Source organism: Gymnoscopelus braueri, assembly GCF_963280865.1.
Source record: "Gymnoscopelus braueri genome assembly, chromosome: 14".
NCBI lineage: Eukaryota > Metazoa > Chordata > Actinopteri > Myctophiformes > Myctophidae > Gymnoscopelus > Gymnoscopelus braueri.
This window is the reverse complement of record NC_137619.1, coordinates 20,764,724-20,786,306: the sequence shown is the minus strand read 5'-3', so window position 1 is coordinate 20,786,306 and position 21,583 is coordinate 20,764,724. Positions and strand designations below refer to the sequence as shown.

At 45.1% G+C, this 21,583-nt stretch overlaps 1 protein-coding gene across 5 annotated transcripts in view; it reads right to left on the bottom strand.

The window, feature by feature from the left end:
• Positions 1–21,583, bottom strand: part of wdpcp (WD repeat containing planar cell polarity effector) — a 103,467-nt gene that overhangs the window by 9,926 nt on the left and 71,958 nt on the right. For 4 of the 5 annotated variants that reach the window (XM_080450263.1, XM_080450267.1, XM_080450266.1 and 1 more), the window contains 5 exons: positions 18,316–18,504; positions 17,750–17,873; positions 16,132–16,195; positions 9,783–9,882; positions 1,108–1,231 (listed from right to left, as the gene is read on the bottom strand). In XM_080450263.1, coding sequence (XP_080306389.1) covers positions 1,108–1,231; positions 9,783–9,882; positions 16,132–16,195; positions 17,750–17,873; positions 18,316–18,504 — 601 coding nt within the window. The remainder of the gene's footprint in view (positions 1–1,107; positions 1,232–9,782; positions 9,883–16,131; positions 16,196–17,749; positions 17,874–18,315; positions 18,505–21,583) is intronic. The other variant, XM_080450265.1, reaches the window with a different exon arrangement.

Here is a 21,583-nt window from a genome sequence, read left to right as displayed (position 1 = left end):
ACTTAACCGTTGTCCAATAGCTTTGCCACCCTGGCCCCTGTTTAGCCGGGAAGATAAATAGCCTCCCTTTTCCTCACTGGTCTGGAACAAGAGTGAGAGACAAGCAAGCGAGCAAGAGAGAGAGAGAGAGACGGAGGCCAGCAGTTATCAAAAGGAATGTTGGGACGCTTCCCAGATTCCCGTCTCCTCCTCTCTGAGTCGGATTTGGGAACGGCAGTGTCACTGAGATGCTCCCCAAACCACCATTGTGCTTTTCCTCCCTCTCTCTCACTTCCCCTCTCGCTCTTTTTTTCTCATAGAGCCAGATGGGAAAAGAAGAAGAACGCTGGTGCTATAATGCCTTCCCCTCGCTGTATCAGGGGCTAAGCTTGTCATTGGCTCCACATGAGAAACAATGAAACTTCATCAGGGACCAGATTACAAGAGGGGGTGTGGGGGGGGGCTCAACATAAGAAAATGTTCAAAAATAGGGGGAAATTGTGCGGCAGAGGCATTTTGTCTCTATTTCTCGTTATCTTTGGGGAAGTGTGAGAATCTGCTTGCTTAGCCAGGTTCTGCAATGCGAGGTAAAGACCTGTGGTAGTGGGAAGACTCTTTTTTACCTCTCTTTCTCCCTCTCTCTCCTTTCCTTTTAAAAAGGAGCTCAAATTGAATCAACTCACTGTCATCCCTCTGTCTCCCTCTTTGGTTGTCATATGTTGAAATCTGTACTGTATGTCATGCTATAAAGTACAGTATGTAAAACATTTTGCCGTCATAGTATAGTTTTTCATATTTTGCGCTTTGTGCTTTGACGAGTGCACTTTGTATTGTATATATACTTTGAGTTGTATATTTAGCCTATGGTTTGATAACATAAACATGTAATAATACAATTATTAATGTATTTAATTACATACTAATTCTATAGGGTATAACATTTGCCTGTGTTGGGAGAAGAGTGCACACAAAGTACTGATATAATAAATTGAAAAACGTTTTGTATAGTTGTATGCTGTATTGTTGCAATAATGTGTGGTTGTCACAAACTTGTAGTCTGTAACTACATTAGGATTCACATGACCTTATTGTAAAGTGTAAACGTGCAAAACAGACACGTTCACTCACCGTGAAGTGGAAGTGTCCAGAGAGGTAGGTGCTGTTGCAGCACCATGGTTCTGGTCTGTCTGTCTCCCTATTGGTCCATCTGTCTGTCTGTCACATGCCCCGTTCCTGCCTCTGACAGGATCCTCTGGGAGACACATGCATGCGCGCGCACACACACACACACACACACACACACACACACACACACACACACACACACACACACACACACACACACACACACACACACACACACACACACACACACACACACACACACACACACACACACACACACACACACGGTTAAGAGCTAACATGTCTGTTACACCTAAAGGAAACAAGCACTCAATTAGTCATTCACCTGAGAGAGGAATGAGAGAGAGACAGAGAGACACAGGGGGAATCAGACACGTTACAGTAATACTGTACGTTTTCATAATATTATAAAACACATTTTAAATGAAAACAATCTTCGTCCACACAAACGTGTTTAAGAAATAGTCTTCGTCCATATTACACACCTGAAAATGCATTATTACATTTGACAGCCATTTTACAGTGGTCACACAACATTCAAAGAATGTTTCTCTACCTGTTGTTGTAGTTTGTGGAATTAGTAAGGGGTAGGTAAACTATTTATGCAACCTACTGTAAGCAGTGGCCTGTTTACAGCTTTTCGGGATAGTCCAAATACATTAGCAGTTTTCCAGAGTCATCCATGGTCACTTAGGTAAACACAGGAATTGTCGCAAATAGCTCATATATTAGCTTACCTCCTGTGCATGTAGGCAATAGTAGCATTACAAATGACTGAATCTAACTGCACAACAGCTGCTAGCATTGACCACATCATCAGCAATGCCTGCAATTGATTATCCATGTTGAATTAACCAGTAGTCACGTCATAGGGATGTGGTGAATGAGGGAAGGACACATCATGACTGATAATATTAATTTGGAAAGCGGACATGGGTGTCTGCATCATCATTTTCCTGCTTGTCCAGATCATGCAATGCTGGAATTTTCAGGGTCAGGGGCATTTTGTACTTTTATAGAGGTTATAAAATGTTGGAGTAGCGTGTACGGCGCTAGGTGCAAAAGTAGCAAATGTTTTGCATTTTAAAACAAAAACATATTAGTGTGGATTTAGCCAGGGAGATAAAGAGACAGAAAAAAACAGAGGAAAAAAACAAGGAGGATAACCTAGAGGCATTGATAACACTGGCGATGACGTCAGCGTTCTTTACATTGACTCATAACCTCTTACAAACAAATTGCACCATACGTCAAATATTGAGCTAGATGTTTCATGGCCTTGTGTTGTGAATTGATGATGATACAGTGTATTGAGTCAGTGAGGACAGTGTGACATACATACATATACAGGTAAACAGACATACAGCCTCATTACAATAATTTTACACTCACTTCACATCTCAACTAAAGACAAGTTTCAGTGCAATAGAGACGGCACGAATAGAGCACCCAGCATAGCTGTAAGGGATAGAGAAGCGCTTCTCCATCACACTGGAGCTAACAGGCTTTTTCCCCGAATCAGACGGCCGCTAACATAGAGAGAGAGAGAGGAAGGAGGTGGAGGAGTGGATCTTAAGATAAGTCATTCCTCTCTTCCATTGAGAGGCCCTGCAGTCATATCAGCCATTGTGAGGGGGAGCCAGGCGGAGAAGGAGAACAGTTGGCTCACTTTGCTTCACTCACTCGCTCCTCTCGGCTAAACGCAGCCGAAAGGAGAAAAGAGAGAAGAGTGATACGGCGAAGGGGAGAGAATAAGGCCTTCGTTGGCTCGTCGCCCTCTCACAATGCGCTATCTAACCAAATCAACACACTTGTCAGCCAGACAGCTCTGAGCCATTTCACAAACCACATTACAAAAGGGAAGCATTGCAAAGCCCAAAGTGTGTTTCTACATACATACAGTATGTGTATGCGTGTGTGTGTGTGTGTGTGTGTGTGTGTGTGTGTGTGTGTGTGTGTGTGTGTGTGTGTGTGTGTGTGTGTGTGTGTGTGTGCGCGCGCGTATGCCTGTGCCTTCATTTGTCTGCTGAGGATCTCTGTTCATCAGCAGTTACAAAGGATGTGTAAATACCATCCTGTGTGGATAAAAATACCGTATCTCTACACACAGTCTGATTCAAAGCTCATCTGATGTTGGCACACTGGGAAAAATGTGCATTTCATAGAAGAATCTAATACCAAGTTTTTAAATCTCTCTTTTTTTTTTGTCGTTGTGCAAAATCAGTAGGAAAAGAAAAGGCCAAAAGAACAAGACAAACTGAGTGAAGTAAGGTCACCTCCATGCTGGAGAGTAAATGCAACGTTGTCTCCTGTGTGACAAGTTGATCGGCAGGCATTCAACGACAGCTCTCTGTGTACTGTACATTCATAGCAGTTAAGCTTGCCTAGAGTGATAGTTAATTCCAGTTCAACACCCATGGGAAAACAACCCTCACACACACACACACTAAAAGGGGTTTCCCTATTTTTTCTGACCTGCAATATTCCTGTTAAGTGTGTGTGTTTAACAGCGTAAGCAATGCATGTGCGTATTGAGAGAGACATTTGCATGTCATGATGTTTGCCCATGCATTTGCGTGTGCTCCTATAGCCTGAATGTGGAGGATGTGTGTCGCGGCATATGCTTGTTTAGCTTAAGTTACTGTGTGAATCTGATATTTGTACAGGGAAATGCCACAGTGGGAAACGCGGAAACTTGGGACACCAAGGCACCATAATACAAACATAGCTTTTTGGGTATGACCTAAAGGTCATACTGTACGTTCATAAGCATTGGACACAAGTCACTCTGAGTGTTAAAGTATACATTATGTGTAAGTACTTGTAATTCTATTCTATTTTTTTTAATTTATGTTCTTCCCAATTTACATGACACTGTCCCTTGTTTCTGCTGCACAATCACTGTTGCATTGGGAGGGTGTAGTCCACCAGTCCACCACCAACAATGTGCCGAGTCACACTGGTGCACCATGCCATTGAGACAAGTTCAGGTGTGCCTTGGGATTTTGTGACAACCCTGCATGATTATTGCAATATATACACATGTACAAAACCTTATGAATCATGCTTTACAATATCAGTACTTTGTGTGTGCTAATTTCCCAATACAGAGGCGCATTCTATACCCTAAACACATTTTTTAGACATCAGGGCCAGTTGCACCACCTCACACTAACTGGTGTCCCAATTTTGGGCAGGGCTGGAGGCGCGCCTGGCCAAGCAGGAGGGGTTGTGGATGTGGAGGTACTGTCCAGTCTCTGCAGTAGTGGGTATTGGGCAAGTACTTCACCCCTGCGCTACCCAGGAGCCAAGCTTTAAGTACGTTGAGATGGTAGAACAATTATCTTTAGTTAACAAAGTCCTGCTGTGATGTGATCATGTGGGTGTACTTATAAGGCCACCTTTGTGACACAATTTATGTGCATGCACAGTTGTTTCAATGTTAAGTACAGCATGTTCATTCTAATTAGTTTGGCACTTTGCAATAGCCTACAGTAAATCAAGTGTGCTAGCCTGAGTAATATAAATGTAATATAATATAATGTAAATATGCAATATGTAAAATAGTTGTAAAATGAATAAGTTAGCTTAGCTTTAATTACTGCTATACTTAAAGTAGTAATAGTATAGTAGTAGTTGTTGTTTTTGAGTTTTTGTTGTTTTTGAGTACACAATAACGTGTATGTCTTTACAGTGTTACTACACTTTCTGAATATGTAACAGTGAGAGGGATTTGAACTTCTTTTGATACCACTCGTCTCAATGTCTTTCCAGTACTACAATTGTTAACATTTAGGTCAATTAAAAAATATATGTTTATTTGTTTGCATGCTTTTGCAAAAGTGTGTGGATGTATAGTATGTGTGTGTCCTCTGGAGGAAATGGTTGCATATTCACAGCAATAGTGTGTGTGTGTGTGTGTGTGTGTGTGTGTGTGTGTGTGTGTGTGTGTGTGTGTGTGTGTGTGTGTGTGTGTGTGTGTGTGTGTGTGTGTGTGTGTGTGTGTGTGTGTGTGTGTGTGTGTGTGTGTGTGTGTGTGTGTGTGTGTACGCGCGAGTGTGGCGTGCGTGTGTGCGTGTGTGCATGTGCACATACATGTAAAGTGAGACACCTGTTCACTGGAGCCCTCGGTTAGACGCTATCTTCTCATTCTCTATTTATGAACCAGTCTCTTTGCTCTGTTAATATGCTATGTCTGCTTGTCTGAGCTTTGACACGGAAATACACACACACACACATGAAGCCCATTGATTGGTTGGTCGCGACACTGCATTAATATTCTCCTTCAGTGTGTGTGTGTGTGTACAAAAAGCACACACTCTGATCAATCAATCTCTCCATTGCCATGCTTGGTTGACAATCAGATGCGTGTCTGTGAATGAGAGAATGAACTTTACACGGTCTCATTCACTAACTCTCTCTCTCTCTCTCTCTCTTACTTGCGCGCACACACACACACACAAACACACACACACACACACACACACACGCGCACACACATCGATCCGGGCAGCGAGGCAGTGGGGTGAGCCAGACTAGACAGGCTTGGCTGGAAGGACAGTAACCTCGGACAAGGTAGAGAGGGCAGGTGGGTGGGGGTAGGTACTGGGGTAACTGGGGAGTGCAAACACACACCATCAGGTCTAATTGGCACATTTGAACCATTAACATCTTATAAGTGCCTCTGAGCTGACCTTCACTGAGTTCATTCCCACCAGCAACTGCCCTTACACTCTACACTCCTTCTTTCTAAACAAATAAGCCAAGGGCCACTTACTGGGGTGGTGGTGGTGGTCTTGGCACGTCCAAGGCTACACTCGGTTGGGGAGAAGAAAAAGAAAAGTGGGAAAAGAAAGAAAGAGAAGAAAATGCTGACGCTCTTTCTATCCTTACTTTCATTCTTAGTTCCATCTGTCTTTCCTTCACTCTCTCTCCATCTCTAAGGCGTAACTGTCCAAGGATAGGAAGTGCTGCAGGTGAGGGGGGAAATCTTCCAGGACGTAATTAAGAGGCTTAAGAGGAGGAACAGGTATGGACGCGTGTGTGTGTGTGTGTGTGTGTGTGTGTGTGTGTGTGTGTGTGTGTGTGTGTGTGTGTGTGTGTGTGTGTGTGTGTGTGTGTGTGTGTGTGTGTGTCCATTTGCATGCTTGCGCTGTGCATGGCTTTACAACAATACGTGAGTGAGTGCAAACAGTCCTCACTGTTACACAAAGTAGATTTCATGTGCACAGGCAGCGCTCAGACGACGCCTCAGGTTTTGACCTTACGCTGTGACGTATTTGTCTGCCTGCAAGTACACAGGGAAACAATTATGCAGTATAAATATGTATTCTAACACACAAATGCTCATCCATAAACAAACAAACCAAAAAAAAAACACATAGCAGTACAAACTAACACGCACAGACACTTATGGATGAATACAAGCACGCACATGTATGCACACGCACACACGCACACTCACACCCCTTTGCGGTGTGTTTTAAGAAGCCATGGAAAAGGACTCATCAAACATGTTCATCTAGCTTCACCTCGCTGATTTGAATGTTCCTCAGAAACCTTCTGGTTCTAGGAAAGTCTTACGAGGAACTATGCGTCTGCGAGCGCATGTACGCACGCACGCACGCGCAACTGTATGTATGGGTCTGTGTGAATGAGCATTTGTAAGACTGAAGAATGTATGTGAGAGTAGGCAAGTGTGCATGCGTGTGTTTGAACACGTAAGAGTGAGTGTGTGTGTGTGTGTGTGTGAGTGTGTGTGTGTGTGTGTGTGTGTGTGTGTGTGTGTGTGTGTGTGTGTGTGTGTGTGTGTGTGTGTGTGTGTGTGTGTGTGTGTGTGTGTGTGTGTGCGTGTGTGCGTGTGTGCGTGTGTGTAATGAGGAGCCAGGGTCTGATCCCCTCTGGTATGTGCTCTGGGGACTGCATGTCAAAGGGCAGCCTGGAGTTCAACCTACAAAAAAACTACAGGCCTTCAGTGTTTTATATCTCATTCATAATGACTTTTAAACTGCTTTTTTAATGTTGTGTTTGAATAAACGCAACTGTGCGCATGCAATGAATACACTGACTCAAACTGTTGTGTTTGCATCCACAGCACAATGCATATCAGTTACTGAAAGTTGTCATAATTGTGTCACTCCCATGAACCTTTAAATGAGGTAGCGTTTGTTTTAAAAAACAAGACAAAGTATAGCAACCATTTTGTAAGTAGTAGAACTCTAGTGAAACTTTAGTCTCCACTAAAACACCTTATAGCTTTTACATTGACAAGGACTGGACCAACATTGGCTGTATTATCATCTGGCTAAACCCAGGTACTGTATCTATATAGTACAGCCTTTAAAGGGACTCTAGACAACATTTAGCCACTAGATGTCGCACTACAGTCCACATCACACCTATTTGGCATAAGGTTCCTTATTTCCCTGAGTCACCTCTACAAGGCAGCGCTCATGCAGTTTGCACCATGGACATATAAAGGTAGACGCCTCCTCTGGCTCTGAAGTGTCGGCACGGAGGGCGCGCTTCCGCTTCCTGGGCAAGGAAGCTTTTGTTCCTGGGGGACAGCTGGAAATTTCCGCGTGCGTCACAGAAGGGGGCGTTCAGTAGGCCAATGAGAGGCAGGTGGGGGCGGGACAACTACATTCTGACAAGTCCTGGAAAAGACGCGCTGTGATTGGCCAGTGCCCGTTCCCCCCATTTCCGGGGGGGGGGACGGGCACTGGCCAATCACAGCACGTATGGCGGCCACCATACCAAACAGGTCGCTCCAACGAACTGCAGAGGCCAATGAGGTATCTAGGTTTCTATATCTATGGTTTGCACCATAGATATTAGAAACCTAGATACCTCATTGGCCTCTGCAGTTCATTGGGGCGACTGGTATCGCAATACACGGCGGCTCTTCCGTCTTCCGCAGGGAACCTGTCACTCAAAGTGACTACTGGCCAATCACAGCGCTCACAGTGCGTTGACTACTGGCCAATCACAGTGCGTCTTTTCCGGGACTTGTCAGTGCAATGGTTCTCAACCAGTGGTCCGGGAACCACCAGTGGTCCTTGAGGGGGTTCCAGGTGGTACCCAGATAAATGATGGAGAGTTGATAACCAAATGGACCCTTATAGATCTTTAAATCTTGAGTATAACATTTCACTCTGTCAAGAGTCAAATTGTTAAACATCTGCATTACTTACTAAACAAGTACACAATTAGAGAACGTAAACAATTGTTATTTTGACAACATCTTATCGAACGATAACATATTCTACGTTTTGGGTGTGTGAGAGGCTAAAGCTTATCAAACGGTGTTCCGTGACTCAAATGCTGAATAAATAATGGACCTTGATATGAAAAAGGACCATGTCTCTTATTTGAATTTCACAAATAGATGTGGAGTTCGCCAAGTTCCAACTAAGTAGATGCTGCGCACAGCTGCTGCCTCTCAAAGGGTTAAGAGCTGGGTTACAAAAAGACCCGCCCCCACCTGCCTCTGATTGGCCTACCGAACTTCCGCTTCTGTGACGCACACGACAGCCCTGCGGAAGCAGGAAGCGCGCCCGAGATACGAACGCTTCAGAGCCGAACGAGGCGTCTACCTTTATATGTCTATGGTTTGCACCACTGTAATGCACCGCCTGCCTCCAAAGGGAACAAGTACTTTTTTTTTTTTTTTTTGGCTTTTTCTGCCTTTATTGATAGGAAAGTAGGCTGACAGGAAATGGGGAGAGAGATGGGGCGGTGACACACAGCAAAGGTCGTCGGGATCGGGAGTCGAATTCGCGACACGCTGTCAAGCTGGATTACCAGCGTATGTGGTATGCGCCTGGACCGCTAGGCCAGCGAGCGCCCCTGTGAACAAGTACTTTCACCCGCAAAAACGGGCAATGGCAGCCGTCAGCTTACAGCTGTAAACAAAACAATATTTTTGGACCAGCCAGAATGATTCAATGATATGATAATTTCACAATCCTAATATACTTTTAGGAGAAAAGTTTATTCTGCACCTTTTTGTCGTTTGTTTGGTTGTTTTATTTTATTTTGATTATTTGTCTACATAAAAATGTTATCAATATCACCTTTAATGTAAGAAAAAACATATAAGTTACAATCAGGTTAATTTGCAAATCTCCGTTACGGGTCCACTGTTGCACCCAGTATTAAATTAACACTCAAGTGAACTTGAGTGCCTTAAACTTTAAGGGACTCAAGTTCACATGCTTTAAGGCTTAAAGCACTGGTTCTGAACGTGGGGTCCGGGGACCCCCAGGAGTTCTTGAAGGGGTCCCAGGGGGTCCCCAGCTCAATGACTAACAGTTGGGAACAAAATGGACCGTAATGTACTGTAAGTCCGAGTGTACAAATAGATTTTTGTACAATGTTTGTATTGTCTTTTCTTGTTTTGTCAAATGTATCATCTACTAAATGTTTTCTCCATTAGAGGACAGATATGCTTAACAAGGTTTATTTACACTTTACAGTATATACCATGGTGCAGTTGGTGCAACAAAACCAAACAAAAACAACAACACTGTTATGACTCATATCTCCGTGTCACATAATGTGACCAGTACTATAATATCCACTATGTTTAATAAACTTTAAACTTGTCGTAAGTCTAAGATATATCATCTAACAATCACGTCAATTAATGTTCTTACCCGTACCTGTGACGGTCTGATTCTCCATTTCATTAGCTCTCCTCCTGGCCACGTCAGCGAGCACCACCTCTCCCTTATCACTGGCCACATAATGGAGATCCTTTGAAGGTAAATGCAGGAAAAAGAAAGGCAAACGTGAGCGCTAATCTAAAATGAATCTAGGCTCCGATGACAATGGAGGTGTTTTTTTCAGTATTATTTTTTTCTTTTTCGGTTCAACAGGAAGAGAAAAATGAGAGCGAGAGAAACAGATAAAAAATGAGGCGTTTGAAGCCTTGACATCAGACGGAAGCCTCACCGGTCAGATGAAATGCCGCTTCCTCAAAAAAAAAAGGGGAACTTTGAAATCAGCCTTGCTTACAACCGCCCCCACCTCCCCCCACCACCCATTCAGCTACGTCCCTATACCTCCACCCTCACTTTTTTGGGGGGTGGGGGTTCTTTCTTTTTTTCAAGACGAGGATGTTATCAGTTCTACCTTTTTAAAAGTGGGAGCGAGGAAGGCAAAGGGGGGATGGTTCACCCTTTCAAGCTGCGTGATATTCGTCTCTTTATGGAAAAACGTGGCCAGCCGAGCACATATTACTGTATCAGCCTCCAACGGTATTGGAAGCGGCGTGCTCTCTCTGTATCTCTCTGTTTGAGGCTCCCACACTGCCACAAAGGATGATAATGTTGCTAAATGATGTCTGAGGGTTGGATGGTCTCGGAGCTTGAGCCTGCACTTGTATTCATGCGTAAACATGAGGCATCAGACAGCAGGCCCTGTATTAGGGTCTCTGTGGGTCTTTTGTGGTTTTTTTAAAAGATATATATTTTTTATTAGGTTGATTCATTTCACATTCATCCATTTGATTTTGGATTTCTTGTCTGGCTTTAAAGACACGGTATACAAGCAGAGAGGATGTCTCAGTAGGTCCAAAGAATCTTTTCCCTTCCGTGGTTGCCATGATGTGGAGATGGCAACATTTGACATGAAAACGTTAGGGTGAAATCCAGGCTGCAGAAGAGTTAATCACTTTCAACCTGGCGTCCCTATTTTGGGCATGTCATTAAAAGTGAAAATGTTCAACAAGTAGAAGAAATCAAATGAATTATAATCCTTTCCAAAAATAGCCTATCAACAAGGCTATTTACAAGCTCATAGTGTGTCGTAATGCAATGCATTGTGAGCTTGTAGATCGGCCACTTGCGCCACGGCACACGTCATATAATACATAAATCAGGCTTGAAAACTAGCAGCAGTAACAGGTTGTCATGGTAGCTAAAAAGGATCATTCACTATCACAATGTCAATGATGCCTAATTCTAAAACAAATATCAAAGCCTTCATCAAATCTCCAGTCATTGAATTTAGTAGAAACTACTGCAACTACTATATTATCAACCACAACACCAACTCCAGTCTAACCTGGGTATTTCTAGTCTAAAATGTGTCACAGGGTTTCCTGGGGCCGAGCGCAGGGCCTGGAAGGACCCATCAAAGGGCGCATCGTGTTAAGAAAAGCCTTCCGCCTCAGCGACATCACAGGAGCCCATTCGTCGTGACTCAGGAGGCTAGCCGTGGCTAACAGCTAACCCCCAGCTGGCTAAAGCTGGGGGCCCCCGGCCGAGAATGCACCCGGCCCTAATTCCCTGTATTGTAACCCCCACTTTTGTACCCCTGGAGAATAAGGGGTGTTTGTGTGTGTGTGTGTGTGTGTGTGTGTGTGTGTGTGTGTGTGTGTGTGTGTGTGTGTGTGTGTGTGTGTGTGTGTGTGTGTGTGTGTGTGTGTGTGTGTGTGTGTGTTGTGTGTGTGTGTGTGTGTGTGTGTGTGTGTGTGTGTGTGTGTGTGTGTGGGAGGGCGGGGGTGATAGGGGAAGAAGTAGGAAAAGGGGAATGGGGTGTCGGCAGAGAGAGACTGAGAAAGAGTTTTGGGAAAGGGGGAGTTGGAGAGAAAGAAGGAGAGAGAAGGAGAGTGAGAAAGAGAGAAGTGCGGGGTGGGGGCGAGGGGTGGGGGCGATGTCCTGAAATGAAAGAGGGTGAATTGGAACAGATTGGGTAATTATAGCTTGGTGGCTGCCCTCTGTGGCCGGCGGAGCCAGGGGGGGGGGGAATGTGAAAATGGCAGACAACAAAATGACCTCAAAAGGAGCCTAAATCGGCTCCCAGGACCGAGCTGGCGAATTCAGTCTGTGTGAAGCGGGGACAGGGGCCCCCCACTCAATTAGACAGGAGCGAGGCTTCCTAATTGATAACAAACAGAGCAACAGAAGATTATACAGGATAGAGAGGGAGAAAGAGAGAGAGGAGGGGTAAGTGAAAGTGAGGCGAAAAGGCAGGAGAGGTTTTCAAAGTGAGGGCGAATGAAAGAGGAAAAAGACAGAGTAAGAGAGTGATGGGGGATGAAAGAGCAGAGTAGGTATTGCGTGCGAGTGAAAAGTAAATAGAAAAACAGGACAGTATGAGGAAGTGAACAAAAATGAGTAAAACAAGGGGAAAGAGTACAAAAGCAAAGTGAAAGAACAAAATCAAAGTGAGACAGCAAGAAAGAAAGAGGGAAGAAAGACAGAGAGCGCGTGAGAGAGATTGTGTGACAGAACAATAAACAGTCATCTTTGGGGCGCTAGATTCCAGCTTAGCTCCCCATAATTCTTTTTGAATCTGGAGAGAGGGGGAGAGAGAGATAGAGAGAGAGAATAAAAGAAAGAACAAACCAGAGACAGAGAGAGGAGTATCAGCCCAACTAAGAGGGGATAATAATACTACTGAGCATAAAACCATCAGATATTACACTGCTTATTCCCTACCGTTCGAACGCCACACAAATCATACTATATACTGTATGAGCTTTAGAGGCTGCAGCCCGCTAGAAAACCAAGCTGATAAAGAGGGATGTTTTAATAGCTGAAACGTGTTACAGTGGTACGAGGGTGTGTTAGATGGGGGGGGGGGTATTGAGTGATATTTGGGCTGCTTCTGAACGACTGAGGTATTGCATTGAACTGGCGTAATGGTTAAGTGATGCTTATACAGTAATGTATAGTAGGATAGTAATGTAAACACCTTTCTGATGTACGCAGCTGTTTTATGTAAAATGGGAAGGAATGCAGATCATAGATAGAGCATAGATGTTTGCACTTTGCAGTATATTTCAGATGATGCTCTTATCCAAGGAGACTTTGGATAGACTAAAATTGATGAAAGTTAAATGTCTTGCTTCACTGTATTTGTGGGGGCTGAGCATACCTTGTGGCCATGCGAGGGTCAAAGTGGCTTAAAATACACAGACTAATCATTCTACACTGATTCATGACAACTTGTACACACAAGTGTGTTTCCTTACTGGTTCAAATAGGAAATCTTATTAGCAAATTTTTCTCAGCACGCACGCACTCTCCTGTTACACCTCTTCCACTTCCTCCTCCTCCATCTATTACACTGCCTCCTCTTCCTCCACCACCTCCTCCTTCAAGGCCCTCTCTACCTCCCTCTCCTCCTCCTCCTCTTCCTCCCTATTCTTCTCCACCTCACTCTACCCCACGTACACCTCCTCCTCCTCCTCCTCCTCCACCCTCCAGTGTCGCATCGTGTCAGACGCCAGCGGGAGTTGAACCGTCAGACGCTAAACGATGCCTGCCTTCATAATCTAACACAAAAACGCCACAGAAGAAGAACAAGAGAGCTCCCATTAGAGAACAAAGAATGCCGCTAATCAGATCTCCTTCTCTCTCACACACAATTTGATTTAATTAACCAACTCCATTAAAAGGAGGAAAAAGAGCCATGATGGAGGAGAAAAAGAAGCAGAAGAGGGGGAAACAGGAGAGAGAGAGAGCAAAGGAGGAGAGCGAGCGGGTGATGGGGGCATCGTCGTCGACGAGTGACCTAATTGGCTGCATTATCAGCTCGTTATCAAAGGCAATTTGGAAAGCCATACAACGTCATCCATTGTACAACAAATAAATAAATAAAAGAATGACCCTCCCCCCCACACCTCAACAAATAAGTAAACCCCCCTCCCACCCCCCACTGGTACTACCACCTCTCCACACCCCTCCCTCTTGCTTTGTCCGCCTCTTCAATTTTCACTCGGGCACCAAAGAGTTTCGTTCTAACAAAAGGCTTCTTTTCTTCTCCTGGAGAACTTCTATTGTTAGATGGGAAACAATGGGGTTAAGAGCAAGTGTGTGTGTGTGTGTGTGTGTGTGTGTGTGTGTGTGCGCGCACGGGGGTGCGTGATTGTGTGTGGGCGCGCACACGTGTGCGTATGGTGGTGGGGGGTATCATGCTGAGCATTTTTATAAAAGATTTGTGTGTGTGTGGGGGGGGTCTTGTGTTTGAGTAAGTCTGCATTATGTTTGTGTGAGTGCAACTGTCTGTGTGTGTGTGTGTGTGTGTGTGTGTGTGTGTGTGTGTGTGTGTGTGTGTGTGTGTGTGTGTGTGTGTGTGTGTGTGTGTGTGTGTGTGTGTGTAACTCAGAGTGTCAAAATGGACCCTTATTTTGACACAGAGTTAAATGAACACTGAGGATTTTGCAGTGTAGTTGGGTGAGAGGTGAAACATGGCATGGTGGGGGTTGAGGTTGTACCCTCATTAACCCCGTGCTCCCCACAGTCAGTCAGCCAGCAGGTTAAAGCAACGATGCAGCCTAATTAGACACCACGAGGTGAAATGTCACAGTCCTTCCTCTCTCTCTCTCTCTCTCTCTCTCTCTCTCTCTCTCTCTCTCTCTCTCTCTCTCTCTCTCTCTCTCTCTCTCTCTCTCTCTCTCTCTCTCTCTCTCTCTCTCTCTCTCTCTCTCTCTCTCTCTCTCTCTCTCTCTCTCTCTCTCTCTCTCTCTCTCTCTCTCTCTCTGGTGTATTGCTGTTCTCTTTGAGACCGAGGACAAGAAACGCTTTGCAGAGAATGAGCGCTCATAACACCACTGCACCTCAGCCTTCTTTTGTTAACAGTATTCGATTTCACTCATTTGGACTGCCAGATGGACAGGGCTTAACATAAGGGACAAGGTTTTGGGGCTTTCGAAAAGAGTCAATTTAGCATGGCTCTCTGTGAGAGATCCATTCTTGCAGGGTTGTGCAAGAATGGATCTCTCACAGATCTCTCCCTACCGGATCTCTCCCCCCCCCCCCACCTCCTCCCCCCCCACATACACACACACACACAAATGGTACTCCAGGTACAACGAAACAAACGCCACAAATGTATTTGCAAATACGGTTTGACCCCAGCCTGCTCTCTTCCTGTCTCTTTTCTCACATGTCAGAAGTGACAGAGCGGGGGCCCCCATTTCTTTTTCTCTGTTTTGTTGTCGTTCTCTTTCTCTTCGTTCGTTGTGTAGCTTTTAAGTAACACGGCCGCCTATTTTTCTCCCCCTCCTCTCTCTCTCTCTTCCTCTCCCTCTCTCTTCGCTCTTTCAAGGTCCATGGTCTCGACTCCACCTTTTCAATTCGGCTTCTCAGCAGCACTACTTAGTGGGGAGTGAATTGGAACCATTGCTATCAGTGTGATTGAGGGGAGTGGGGGAAGTGTGTGTGTGTGTGTGTGTGTGTGTGTGTGTGTGTGTGTGTGTGTGTGTGTGTGTGTGTGTGTGTGTATGTGTGTGTGTGTGTGTGTGTGTGTGTGTGTGTGTGTGTGTGTGTGTGTGTGTGTGTGTGTGTGTGTGTGTGTGTGTGCCTGCGCGTGCATGCATGCTTGTGTGTGTATTAATGGCTAGGGTGTTGGTGAAGCATGGAGCACAAGGGGGCCTCCCCCCCAAAAAGGGGGTCAAACACATAGAGGGGCATTTCAGCGTGGAGTGGAAGAAAGAACAAGTTAAAGAGAGGAGAGAGAGGAGAGGAGAGGAGGAGGCTGTGAAAAGATAGAGGCCCCCGTATCAAGATCACACCTGCTCTTTGACATGTGCACATATGCGCGCACGCACGCACGCACACACGCACGCACGCACGCACACACACACTCACTCGCTTGCACAGTCGTACACACGTCGCACGAACGCACACACACACACACACACACACGCAGGTTACACGGGTTAGTGCAAAGCATTTAAGTACATAATAGATTACCAAATTTCATCATAACATCATTTAGCAGTGTATACTGCAGCATCCCATACTACAGCTATTCAATTTAACTCAGAGTGGACCTTTTTTACGGGTCACAGTTATACTTAATGCGGTTTTATTGGTTTGTTTGACTGATTTTGACTGATTCATGGTTTGCTTTGACACAAAATCTATTTTTTTGTATCCAAATCAACGGCAGTGGCATTCGTCTGATTTCAACGTATACGAATGGAACCAAATGGACCCGTAACTCAGAGTTAAATGGATATACACATGATTTGTCTTGGTATACACTCACCATGAACAGGTCTCGGGCTCCGATGTCTACAGCCAGGAGGAAGGCCTTCTCAAAACGTTGGTGTCTGCAGTAAGAAGGGAAAGAGGAAATCCTACTTCACGCTCAGTTCAGTGTTTTTCAACCTGTGGGTGAGGACCACGAAAAGTGGCCAATGTGATGTTCTGACAGGGGTCGGAGACAACATTTTAGACCAGCGAGTCCCAACCTGTGGGCCATGTCATTAAAACATATAAGAATTTACATTTTGCACTTGTTTAGGTTTTCCCTTAAGTCGTTAAAATGTTGCCAAACTTGCATGAATAATTAAGTCTAAACCTCACTGTGCAGTTAATAAGCGCCACTTTCTCTTTCTTCTGCACATATAGTACTGTAAATTGTATTAACCTACAACACACATGCACGCACACACGCACACGCGCACACAGACACACACAAAACCTCCCATGTACAAAACTGCCAGTAATTGAACAGAGAGTAGAAAACCCTTTTCCTATTATGCAAAATGAGAGCTGGGAGACAGAACAGAGAGAGAGAGACAACACACACACACACACACACTATCTCCCTGTACAATACACCTCAACTTTCCCTGGCTACAGACCAACATAGAACAAACAAATGGAGAGAGAGAGAGAGAGAGAGAGAGAGAGAGAGAGAGAGAGAGAGAGAGAGAGAGAGAGAGAGAGAGAGAGAGAGAGAGAGAGAGAGAGAGGAGGCATCCTCCATTTGATGTGGATGGAGGGAAGAAGAATGCAGGTGGATGATAAGAGAGGACGGAGAGATGGGGTGCCAGAGAGCACTCCTGTTCCGCTGCACAGAGGGAGAGAGAGAAACAGATGGAGAGAGACTGACACAAGGAAAGAGAGAGAGAGAGAGAGAGAGAGAGAGAGAGAGAGAGAGAGAGAGGCTGACACAGAGAGAGAAGAGAAAGAGTAATTGAAAGATGGAAGAGCGGTGAGTAACAGTGTGTGGGAACAACAGGATATGTTTCAATCATACAGGCCTTTCAAAAGCCTCTCATGGAAGAAGGGAAAGTGAAAATAACAGACCAAACATGTACAGAAAAATCCTGAGTGTTGATCTCAATCTGAGAGTGTAAAAAATGGACCCTATAGATTGTTTTCACCCATAAAAGAAAACACAACCTTAATCCACTGTTATTGTTTAGACTTTTTGTGTGAATATTTCTTTGTGAATTTATAATCTCAGATCCACTGTGCCACTAATCAGTCTTGCCCAAATATGGAGTTGTACATTGACATCATCATCAATATAACGTCAGAGATTCACGGGAAGCCATGGCGTTATTATTAGATCCTGTGTTGTTTAGACCAGTGGTTCTCAAAGTGGGGTCCAGGGACCCTCAAGGGCCCTTGATGGGAATCAAGGAGGTCCCCAGCTAAATGAATTAATATAGCATCAAAATCAGTTTAACCACTTTAACCCTAGCTCATGATGCTAAAGAAATTTAACAACCATGGGGGTCCCTGGCACAAAACCTTTTCAGATGGGGGTCAGCCGTTAAATACCACTGGTTTAGACTACATGTGCAGTACAATATGGCTGCTTCTACCATAACTTGAATGTTTTGGTTGCACAGTGGGGTGGAGTTACTTACCTGAGGAGGTGATGAAAGAAGCGGCGGGCGTACTTGCTGATTGGCTCCCTGTACTCCAGCACCACCGTGTCAGAGAGAGGAAGGGGCGGGGCATAGAACACACCCAGGGCTGCCTCTAGCTGAGCTGGTGACGGCACATGCATGTACACACAGTTAATAAACACACACACACACACACACACACACACACACACACACACACACACACACACACACACACACGCACACACGCACGCACACACGCACACACACACACACACACACACAAATATGAAACCAGAAAAACCAGACCAGATTAACCATATGAACCATAGCGTCCCTATTCTGGATATGTCATATTGATGTGAAACATTTGCCGAAAATAGCAGATTTGTAAGCTCACAAAGCTGCGCTGAGCTTGTAGATCGGCTGTTTTCAGCAAAGAGATTTGGTGGAGGGAAAAAACAAGGGGTCAAATGAGAAACCCCTGGGGGACATCGGTCACCGAAGTAGTGGTTAAAGAACTATATAAAACCGCACAACTACAGCTCAGTGTCCAGGTAAACATCGTACACAGTAAGTCTCACCCTCTCTCTCTGCGTTCAGCTCCTGTCTCAGCAGGCAGTCAGTGATTGAGCTCAGGCCTCGGTAACACTCATCTCCCATGATGCTCCAGTCCATGGCTCCCAGGATGCCGAGCGCCTGGCTGACCTCACCGCAGCGCAGCCTCTGTTGGAGCAGCTCCGCTGGACCCAGCTGGCCTCCGGTCAGGGCTCCTGTTTAAGTGTTCAAGTTGTGGTTGGTTCATTTAGAGTCACAAATACGTCATTGCCAAGTGTGAGTTTAATACAAAGATTTTCCTTTAGTAATTTAATGCCGTGTAAGAACCAAATCAAACATTTAAAGCAACAATCCATGAGATATAATATTATGTCCATTGTCTCCCTCTAAGGACAGAGAGAGGTAACTGCAACGATGGCTGAACTACAATAAAGATGGCAGCACATTTAGTGTCCAATCTGGTGCGTCATCTGCTTCAAATAGATTTATTGACATTGTTAACCACTCTGTGTCCGGACACCAGCGTCAACATTTCTCAATGGAAGAGTAGGGCTAGTCATACATTATCATTTTTTTTCATTTTCGTCAAACAAAAATGAACAGAATCCAGCTACCAGACACTCCACACATCATCTCCCATCCTCACCCGACGGCCTGAAGTGTCACGCTCAAATACTTACTGAACAGATTGTCACTGCAGTTCTACAATGTCAAATGACTATAACAACAAAATGCGCAGGGACACGCCTCACAAGGGCCTCATCGCAGCGCATTATGTCAGACGTCCTGAGCACCCTTAAGTTTCCAATAAAAGTATTATTTTGCGGCATTCCGATATTTTTCAGGTTTCATTGAGCTGTGAAGTCCATGACAAAATAGTTTTTCAAAGCCTATTGATACTGTGTAATATCCCAGGTTGCATCATGCTTTGCCTAAGCACTAGAAATAGCCTGCAGCAGTTACTTAAGCTAAGTAAGTGTCCAGTGGATCGCTCTAAACTCTGACACACAACACTAGATTGGCATTGACTTGTCAATCAATTAGCTGGGAAGTCAGTTTAATCTCTGGTGTGTGTGTGTGTGTGTGTGTGTGTGTGTGTGTGTGTGTCTGAGTGTGTGTGCATGTGTGAGAGAGAGAGAGAGAGAGAGAGAGAGAGAGAGAGAGAGAGAATGGAAACGAGTGTTTTAGAGTTTTTTTTGTTGTTCTTTATTTATCCAGGGTAGTAGCTGAGAACAAGTGCTCATTTTCAGCAACGCCCTGCACATAGACACACACAGACAGGCACACACACAAAAAGTTTGCGTGTGTTAGTGGTCACACAACTGTGGTCTATGGTTCATGTGATTATGCACGTGCCATGCAGTCTTGTGTGTGTGTGTGTGTGTGTGTGTGTGTGTGTGTGTGTGTGTGTGTGTGTGTGTGTTAATGGTCACACACAACTGTGGTCTATGGTGTATGTGTCACTGGTGCATGTGTGGATGCACGTGCCATGCAGTCTTCATCATTGCCACCTATACCTGATCCCCTGTCTTGTGTGTGTGTGTGCGTGTGTGTGTGTGTGTGTGTGTGTGTGTGTGTGTGTGTGTGTGTGTGTCTGTGTGTGTGTGTGTGTGTGTGTGTGTGTGTGTGTGTGTGTGTGTGTGCGCGCGTGTGTGTGTGTGTGCGCTCGCTCGCATGTGTGCATGTGTTTGTGTGCATGTATGGGGGGGGGGGTAGTTACTGTGATGAGTGTGGATGAGCAGAGCCGATGCGATTGATTATGCCTTTTGACCGGAGGTGATTGATTATACCTTCCTTGGCTGGGACATTGAGTGCTTGAGGATTAGCTCACTGAATAATGGAAGGAGAAGGTTTTGTGCCCTTACTAGTAGTCAAGGTGTGTCATTCTGTGTGTCATTCTGTGTGTGTGTGTGTGTGTGTGTGTGTGTGTGTGTGTGTGTGTGTGTGTGTGTGTGTGTGTGTGTGTGTGTGTGTGTGTGTGTGTGTGTGTGTGTGTGTGTGTGTGTGTGTGCGAGAGAGTGTGTGCGTCTTTAGACTGCATAGGTGTGAGGGTAGTGGTATGTGGGCACTGGGCAGAGCTCTGTCTGTGTGTGTGTGTGTGTGTGTGTGTGTGTGTGTGTGTGTGTGTGTGTGTGTGTGTGTGTGTGTGTGGGGGATCATATGGCTGTCTGTCTTTTGATTGTGTGCGTGTTACACAATTACATGGGGACAGAAGCATGTGCATGAGTTTAGATAAAGTGTATCTAAGGGCCAAGGCGATGTGAAGGTACAGTCGAGGTGTGTGTGCCTGTGGGCACAATTGTGTCTTTAACTCGTGTGCGTGTGTGTGTGCTTGTGTGTATCTGTGCGTGTGTGTTAGATTTCAGCCTGTTGCCTGGCTGGCGCCTCTTTGTCTGCAATGCACTTTCCTCCTTCTCACGTCTCTTGTGATGAGACAGCTGAGAAGGGGTGTGTGTGTGTGTGTGTGTGTGTGTGTGTGTGTGTGTGTGTGTGTGTGTGTGCACATACGAGCACTTTAGGAGTTCAATGCCAAGACTGATCAAACTGGCCACTTGATCACAACAGTGCATAGTCATTAATTAATGAAAACCAATCCAAAACCACCACAACATAATGCTAGACGTGTCAGGATTCTAGACAGTTTTTCTGGTCCCCTGGTTCCAGACAGTACCAGTGCACTTATCGGATCATTCCGGCATCACGCCAATATTGTCTGGACAATACCTATTGGGTTGCTTGAAGAATCAAAGTATATTCTAGTTGCACTTACTAACCAGCTCAGTGGCCTGGTGGTTAACGTGTCCTCCCTGAGACTGGGGAGGTCAGGGTTCAATCCCTAGCCGAGTCATACCACAGGCTATAAAAATGGGACCCAATGCGTCCCTGCTTGGCCCTAAACATCAAGGGTTGGATCAGGGTTAAGTCCCTGTGACATACAGTATTAGCGTCATGACCAGGGGGTGTACTTGCACATCATGCTACCTCACGCTACAGAAACAGGAGTTAGGCTCCTATGTACAGTATGTAAAACACTCAAGAGTGTAAGAGTATACAGTAGGGGTGTGCCGATATATCGTCCCGCGATACGTTTTCGTGACGATATGTATCGTTTTGGCGGTTTTGGGGCAATAATAATAATGCAAAAACAGAAGTATTTGTTTGCATTCTCTGCACCCCCCCCCCATATATGTTCATAAGCTTTTCCCCCCCCATATATTTTCATAATAAAAATATTAAAAAAGTGCCATATATCGTATCGATATCGTGAGCCCAATATCGTGTATCGTATCATGA